This window comes from Engystomops pustulosus, chromosome 1 (genome assembly GCF_040894005.1).
Source record: "Engystomops pustulosus chromosome 1, aEngPut4.maternal, whole genome shotgun sequence".
Lineage (NCBI taxonomy): Eukaryota > Metazoa > Chordata > Amphibia > Anura > Leptodactylidae > Engystomops > Engystomops pustulosus.
In genome coordinates, this window is record NC_092411.1 from 10,391,993 (window position 1) to 10,400,556 (window position 8,564).

The following is an 8,564-nucleotide window of genomic DNA, read 5'->3' on the forward strand; positions in this document are numbered from 1 at the left end:
GTGACCTCCTGTCCTCCATCCTCCTCATACTGTGTCCTCCTGTCCTCCATCCTCCTCATACTGTGGCCTCCTGCGCTCCATCCTCCTCATTCTGTGGCACATAATGCATAAATACTTCCAAAAAGTTGCAGAATTTTTTTTTTTTAAATGTGCAAAAATTAAGTCAAGTAACAATACATGTCCCCCAATGAATCCCTTTATCTTCTGTTTTGTGGGGAAGAAGAGACTTTTTGTATCAGATATCACAATGGAGCGGTCATGTCCGTGTACTTTAGCCCTATTATACTTGCTGGAGCAATTCTCAGCTACAATGCACACAGTGTGGGGCACGATGCTGCTTAATGATGTGCACTTTGTATCAGTGTATAAGGGCATCAATATTACAGTCTCCACAAAATCTTACATCTCCGTCCTCCTCCGGGCACCACACATCGTAGTCACTTACTACCTATGGACTTTTGCAGCAGCTAATTCTTTTCATTAAACCAAATAGTAAATGAGTCTTTGTAAGACATTTTTATTATTCTTCCCAAGATCTACATATAAAACAGGATTGAATACAAAAAGCTGGCGTCGGCTGCTGCGGAGGAGAGAGCGACTCTGGATCCAGTGGCCTGATGTACTATGGCAGCTTCTTACACCTCAGACACAGGGCTACACGTCACATCACACATGGACAGACATTGGTCAAATTCAGCAAGTTAATTTCATCCCCCCCCCCCACCCCCAAGATGACAATAGATCATTCTCATGATAGATCCACCAACATTAGCTTAGAGATTTGTACATCTCCACCAAGCGCTGTGCCCCTTCTGCTTATGGCCCAGGTAAGACCTCGTTCAGACTAACGCGCGAGCTCCCCCCTCCCCTCTTCATAGAGAAGTGCAGGATCGGCGCCGTAACACAGGTACTATAATTCTCTGGGACATGTTACAGTGCGGCGAGACAACGTGCGCTCACACCGCCCCGTGACTGGGCACCATAGGCGTCAATGGGATATCGGTCCCCATTACGTTAGTGTGAATGCCACCCGAGATGCATCAAAATATGTCTAATACTGGATACACTGTTAGGTATTGGGCCTGCAGAGAGGCAAGAGCACAGCAGTGTGAGGTCAATCCCCCAGTGCGCTTTGAAATGCTAAAATCCTTACTGTAAATCCATCTATGACAGTCCTGCTGCTACTAACAACATACACAAAGGTCTGATTACAGACCTTTCCATGGACAATACCCGACACCTGCTGCAGAAGGAAATCTACCATCAAATTGCATCCATTATTCATAGATCCAGTCCCCGGGACTGTGGTATCTTCTTATATTTATTGTCCATGGCCTCCTTCGTTCTAAATCAGCTTTTAAAATTATACCAAGAAAGGGTGTTTTATCAGAACCCTTCTGTGTACTAGCTTCACTGGCTGTTACACTGTGCAGGAACACTCCCCCCCCCCCCCACTCTGTGCTCACTGCTGCTGAGATTACAGGAAGTGCAGGACGCAGGGTGGGACCAAGATGTACTGCTGCAGTGTAACAGCCTGTGAAGTCAGAGCAGAGAGGGCTTCGGTAACACCCCCAGGAGCCCTTCGGGCTCATTTGCATAATTTTCCAAGTTGATTGCAGAAGGAAGGAGGCCATGGATAACAAATATAAGAAGATTCTAAGAGTCCTGGTGCTTGGATCTATGGGTAATGTCCCTGCTTTATCAGGATGGATTTTAATGGTTGACAATGAGCACATTGTGTTGGTTGGCTTACAGAATAGATGGTGACTTGAAACAATCCCAAGAGACTATGGAATAGCCATTCTGTAGGTCACTATAAAGGCTGCATGTAGAGACTTGCACGTCCAGAGCTGGAGAGCAACCGGGTGCACACATAGATGATGGGACTCGCTGATGGGATTTGGTCAGAGTAATGAGAAGATATTATTTATTAGGAGTCAGGATATCGGGACCAAGTCTCATAAGACCCTACAGACAGGAGTGTGGTATGTGCCCACCATTCTGTCCACGTGTGGCTGCTGGGCTGAACGTAGTACATTATGTAGATCCAGTAACATTCAGTCTTCAGGTTGGGTGCAGACTGAAGAGAGAATTCACAAAAACGTGTGACACCAATCCCTGTGCGGAGGCGGGGGATACAGAGTCCAGGTTGGTGGAGTCGGGGGATACAGAGTCCAGGTTGGTGGAGTCGGGGGATACAGAGTCCAGGTTGGTGGAGTCATCAGTCCAGTTGGTTCTTCTCAAGAGAGGACAAAAAAAATGTCTTTAACCAAATAAGATAAGCAGCACAATCGTCACCGAATTCACGATTATCAAGGGAACTGCAAAAAAAAAAAAAAAAAAAAAACGTTTTAAATAATTTTATTTTCATTTTCCATGGTACCAGGTCCAAGAGAAGTAGATAAGTCTTCTCCGACTCCAGGATCCTGCGCTCCATGTGGTGGCTGAATGTAATATCAGGAAATGCTGCAGATGTTGTACAGAGGTTGAGAAACGCGGACGATTTCTTTAAAAAACAGCTCCACCCCTCAGCGGGAGTAGTGCGCGGGGTTGAAGTTAAGCTTCATCCATATCTATATAGGTGAGATAAAATACCAAAACTGACCACCAGTCAAATGTGGCGCTGTTTTTGGAAGATGGGGGACATGTTTTTCAACCTCCAGACACCTCATTAAAAACAAATCAACAACTCCTTAACCCAATTTTAAATGAATTAATTACACGTTTTATTAAATCTAAATACAATCTGCTCAGCTCCCCCTGCTCTATAACATGCTGCCTGCATATAGGACACTATGTACAATCTTCACAGCTCCCCTGCTCGATAACATGCTGCCTGCAGATAGGACACTATGTACAATCTGCTCAGCTCCTCCTGCACTATAACATGCTGCCTGCAGATAGGACACTGTGTACAATCTTCACAGCTCCTCCTGCTCTATAACATGCTGCCTGCAGATAGGACACTATGTACAATCTGCTCAGCTCCTCTGGCTCTATAAAATGCTGCCTGCAGATAGGACACTATGCACAATGTGCTCTGCTCCTCCTGCTCTATAACATGCTGCCTGCAGATAGGACACTATGTACAATCTGCTCTGCTCCCCCTGCTCTATAACATGCTGCCTGCAGATAGGACACTATGTACAATCTGCTCAGCTCCTCCTGCTCTATAACATGCTGCCTGCAGATAGGACACTATGTACAATCTGCTCAGCTCCTCCTGTTCTATACCATGCTGCCTGCCGTGTCCTATCTACTCAGTTCCTCCTGTTCTATAACATGCGCCATTCATCATAATGGATTCCCTCCCTCCTATTACCCGTTCTAATATACAGCACAGTATAGCGGTTCCTCTTATAGCGCAGATTTCCTGTAAGAATACAGTCACTGAAGCGCCTGCAGGTCCATTACTCGGGGCAATAATCAGTCTCACGGGTCAGCGGCACCTCATCTCGTGATCACTTACCTCTCATCACCGTCCGTACTGAGCGCACAAGGTTCATCATCTGAGACTTGACTCCCGGCTCTTCTCCAAAACCTCCGATCCCCTGATCAGCCCCCCAGCCGACTGCGGATTATAGAAACATAAAGGCTACATTATACAGAGATAACATCTCACTGGGTGGGGGCGGGGCCTGACTACGACTACAGCTCAGTTAGATGGAATAATAGCAGCGTTGTCCCTGAACTCTCAGTGGTGACAATTGTATCTCCATAATGAATGATTTACAACCTGTAGTGATACTATAACTCCCAGCATGGCATGAGAGTCCATAACTGCCAGAGAATGCTGGGGGTTGTAGTCTCACAGCATCTTCAAAACCACTGCTCTGAGTTTGGGGATCCTAAGTGGAAGTGAAACTACAACTCCCAGCATTCCCGGACAGAATCGGATCCCTGCTATATGGTAATTGGTCTGGCAGGGCATGCTGGGAGCTGTAGTCCATACAGTGCACATGTGGCAGTGTCCGTGCACTATTGCCGACCACCACTCCCATCATCTCCCCGGTGCCCGGAGCTCTCACTCTTGCTCAGGAAACGCTCCTCATGCAGCACGGCCACCGCGTTCACACACAGCAGAGCGGCCTGCAGCAGCGAGTACAGAGTGAACGCCATCTTGTTGGTGGACTCCCCGTGTGACGTGGCGGCGACTAGTGGGAGGCATCAGCTGGGACGGATCGGAGAGTGGGACAAAAAGGACAAAAACGCGGAAGCAGTGTAAAACAGAGTAAAGTCCAACTAGATGAAGTTTACTAAATGTATTTTTCACCTCTATAAAATATTTTAAAATGGAGCCTTATGTAATTGTTGGTGACAAATGGTGACATTTATAGTGGCGCACAATTCAATTTTAACGTGCAAGGAAATGGGTAACCAATGACTGTTTTTACAGTATTTTGTTGACTAAATATTTATCAATAAATGTATCCATGTGTGGGCGTGGACCAGTATGGGTCCTATGCATCAGCAGTGAGGGGCCCATTTTTGTTACCCTATTTACAAATTAGAAGAAAAGGAGGGACAATAGTTGTGGCCTGCCTAGAGGAAGTTGATTTCAGACCATAATTCCACTTAGAGGGGCAACACTACGGCACCCAAAATCCAGAACTGTGCTGCTGAATACGAGAATGTTAGGGGAACTCCGATGCCTGGTGGTCTAGGTCTGTTCAGGGATTAATAGTAGGGTCCCAGGTGGTCTAGGTCAACAGGGTCGGCTCCAGGTATCAGTATGCCCCTGGGCGACAGAGCCTCAGTGGCCCCTTTGCAGTGAATTCAAGTGGAGGAATCAAAAATTCAGAAACTAAAACAGTTTATCATCCCAAACAGCCCCCTCATGGGTATTTTATATAAGTCCCCTTCACCCCCTATGCATTCATTAGATACAGCCCCCCTCACCTCCATGGATTCTTTATGTACAGCCTTAGGGTGATGCCACAATGGCGTTTTCAGTCCTTAAAAAAACCCATGCATTTTTAAAACGCATCTGTTTTTTTAATAGATAAACAGATTTTATAGCAGCCAAACACACGGTAAACAGTAAAAAAAACCAGACCAAAAACGCCAGGTGTGGCACCACCCTTATGTGGGACCCCCCAGCAGCTCTGGGCCCCGGCACTTGCCCGGTTATGCCCAGTGTTGGCGCCGGCCCTGTACGTGAGTAAGGGGATGATAACACGATAACCAGATTAAGATGAGGCCGTCTATTGGATTGTGAAGAGAACAACTGTTCTTATTTTTAAAAAACCTATGGAAAAAGGGGATCTCCATGCTCAGTGGTTTATTTGCATGTAAAAAAAATTAGGATGCGTTTTTTATAATCAGGGCAAGTTTCTGAAACCAGTGTCCTGGCCAGAGTCCTTCTACACTAAGGGTGATGCCACACATGGCGTTTTTGGTCCGTTTTTGGTCAGTTTTTCCAAATTATCTTAATAGATAAACAGGTTGTAAGCAGCCAAATGCATGGTAAACTGCCAAAAACGGATGTTTAAAAACGGACCAAAAACGCCATGTGTGACATCACCCTAATCTACCAGCATGTAAAACATGGCAGAAACTCCACAGTGGTCAAAATCAGAGAACTCCCCCACTGATAACCATACACAGTACATAGGGACGGGTGTTGTCCTCACTGGCTCTTTGAGGGTACGGTCACACGTCCTGCTAGCGCTACTTTTACAAGTACAGCACTAGCGCAGGGGGCTGTGTCTCCACCCAATCTCATTAGCATTTCCAGGGAAACACATGCGGTTGCTTACCGATCACATGTGTTTCACTGCAAACGCAAATGCGTTCTGGCACAGGCACGCTCCTATTGCGCTAGCGACGCACTTGTAGACACCGCACTAACAGTACCCTCATATCCATAATGTGCCATATCCATAATGGGGGTTCCCTAAACTCTTTGTTCCTGCAGGAGCATTGAGGTTTAGATTGAATGGAGAGACGGCCGCCAGGAGTCATGGTATCTGTTTGTAGCCACTTCTACATTAACTGAGGTTTTGATAGGTAATAATGTATAATAATTGGCTGCGGACCCCTCACCCCTTGGTTGACCTCTCTGAACTTGGGGGTTTAGGTTGTCCTTTTAGCCAATCCATTGAGTTCTATGCAACTTCAGGATCAGTTAACAGTACGGATGAAAGCCAGAAGTCCCCTTGTAAGGGGGTCTTGTGATTCCCCATTCTGCTAATCGCATGGAGTCCAAAAGCCAAGACCTTCCCCCTTGTCATAGATTATCATGTATCCTGTGGATATCGCTAACTTCCACCTTCGTCTTTCGAATCATACAAGAAATCTCTTAGGACATTAGTGCTGTTCTCTATTGGACTTCCAACATAGCTCCTGGGCCATGCAGAGTATGCAGCATAGGGCAGCTATAGAACTTAAAGGGCTCGTCCACTTTCAGCAAATAATTAATGTGTTTGTGTAATGAAAACTTCTACAATTTTCCAATATACTTTCTGCATCAATTCCTCAGAGTTTCCTAGATCTCTGCTTGCTGTTCTACTAGTGGATAGAAATCTGACCATGGTCATGTTATGTCACACAGGTGCACAAGCCTTTAGTATCACATGGCTCTTATTACCCTCTGTGATCATAACGGCTCATGCACCTGTGCGTCCATCACATGACCACGGACAGGTTTCTATCCACTGGAAGTAGACTGAAGACGCTTCTACAGAATGGCAGCAAGCAGAGATCTCGTAAACAGTGAGGAATTGATACAGAAAGTGTATAAGATAAAGTGTATAACTTTTCATTACACAAACAGTATCAACTATTTGCTGAAAGTGGACAACCCCTTTAAGGTTCCTCATTCAACAAATCATGTGGAGGGTGGTAGTCAGACTCTACACGATGAGACATTGATCCCCGATCCTGTGGCTAAGGGATAAATATTGTATATAAGAAAACCCCTTTAAAGGAAATGTTGTTATCTCCGGGGTCACATACACTTTACAATAACCCTAATGTACACAACATAACATCCGGCACGCGCCATCCACATCCCATCCTCCATGTCCAGCCGCATTATTTCCCCATGTCCACCGGGAGACAAAGCAATCACATCATAATTTTTGGGAATCGGGACATCTTTCCAGACTTTTCATTCAATGTTCTAATAATAAGTGTAAAACCTGTATATAAGAGACACTATATATATATTCCTATGTAGAATGTGTGCAGTGGAGCAGGCAGGATGAATTACCCAGCATTCCCTCACACCGGCATCCCAGCCCTTCCCGGGGGAAATATGTCCCTTTCATCACAATGACATTGTATCCATTCAGATTGTTTTGCAGATTTTTTTTTTCTGATGGTGAAATAAGTGATTTCCATTTATTATTTTGTTACAATGTTCCCCCGGGGGAGTCAGGGAAGACCTTCTGTGTCAGGGCTCAAATTGTGGTCATTGACAAACTATAGGATATGCAGAATTATGCAAGTGATGTCCTCCTGCTCCAATGTGTCTATCAAAATGAAGCTACTTTGTTCATAAAGTTGATTAGAAATGTAATTTGTTGTGTTGTTAGCAGCTCCTATGCAGAGCTATGTGTCATCGTGGTAACAGACTACAAACAAACGCCGTGTAGTCTGATCCTGCAATCACGTGTTACCCGGTTCCCTCTGACCCAGAGCCAGATTAGGGTCAGGAATAGGCCATTAGTATTCATCAAGGTGAATTTTTATTGCAATTTACATTCAGTTTTCATAGGATATGCAAGCCCAGCCGTTCCCATGTCGCTAGCCCGGGGACCTGGATACATAATGTCTTATTATTTTGACATATAAGATAACATAATAGCATATTTTTGTAAATGGTTACATTATACATTCACAACAAAGACAATACATTGTTATCCCTGAGGCTTCGTTCACATTGCAGTTCAGCGTCCGTGGGTCTTGTAGGAGAAGAACAATGCAAGACATTTTTAAAGGGGTTGTCTGCTGGCCCCTTTTTTCTGATGACCCCCCCATAGGGACGCCACATTTTAACTCCTTGCCGACCTAGGACGTAAATACTCGTCCATGTCTGCGGGTACTTCACACCCCTGGACGAGTTTTAACGTCTTGTACTGATGTCACAGATTTTGTGCATCCAACCAAACAAAGACAGCAATAAAAAGTGATCAAAAAGTCACATTTATGCCACAAAGATTACAAAAAAAAGTACAACTCATGATGCAAAAATAAGCCCTAATAGCGCTCAATCAACAAAAAATCTAAATGTTACACTAATTAGGAAATGGTGATGCAATAGGAAGTGATTTTTCTCTCCAAATGTGTTTTTATTCTGCAAAATTGTTTAAACAAAGAACCTACATACATGGGATATCACCGTAATATACTGACCCATAGACCAGAACAAGACTCCCTGCAACTCTTCCCTCTACTTTCACGCTTTCAACATGTTACCCAACTAACTGCCCCCTCACTCTGTACCTCCATACTACAACCCCCACACCCATCTGCCCCCTCACTCTGCACCTCCATACTACCACCCCCACACCCATCTGTCCCCTCACTCTGCACCTCCATACTACCACACCCATCTGCCC

At 45.1% G+C, this 8,564-nt stretch overlaps 1 protein-coding gene across 3 annotated transcripts; it reads right to left on the minus strand.

The window, feature by feature from the left end:
• Positions 1 to 501: 501 nt before the first annotated feature.
• On the minus strand, positions 502 to 4,189 carry IER3IP1 (immediate early response 3 interacting protein 1). 3 transcript variants are annotated; one of them, XR_011852822.1, is made up of 4 exons: positions 4,029 to 4,189; positions 3,470 to 3,571; positions 2,209 to 2,321; positions 502 to 2,148 (listed from the first exon to the last, which is right to left on the minus strand). XR_011852822.1 is itself a non-coding variant. In XM_072133053.1 (3 exons), the coding sequence occupies exons 1-3, from the start codon at positions 4,117 to 4,119 to the stop codon at positions 2,266 to 2,268; spliced, it is 249 nt and encodes an 82-aa protein (XP_071989154.1). In that variant the 5' UTR covers positions 4,120 to 4,189; the 3' UTR covers positions 502 to 2,265. The 3 variants fall into 3 exon arrangements, 1 of the variants encoding a protein (XP_071989154.1); XR_011852821.1 differs by having other exon boundaries at positions 2,179 to 2,321; XM_072133053.1 differs by having other exon boundaries at positions 502 to 2,321.
• Between the last annotated feature and the right edge of the window lie 4,375 nt (positions 4,190 to 8,564).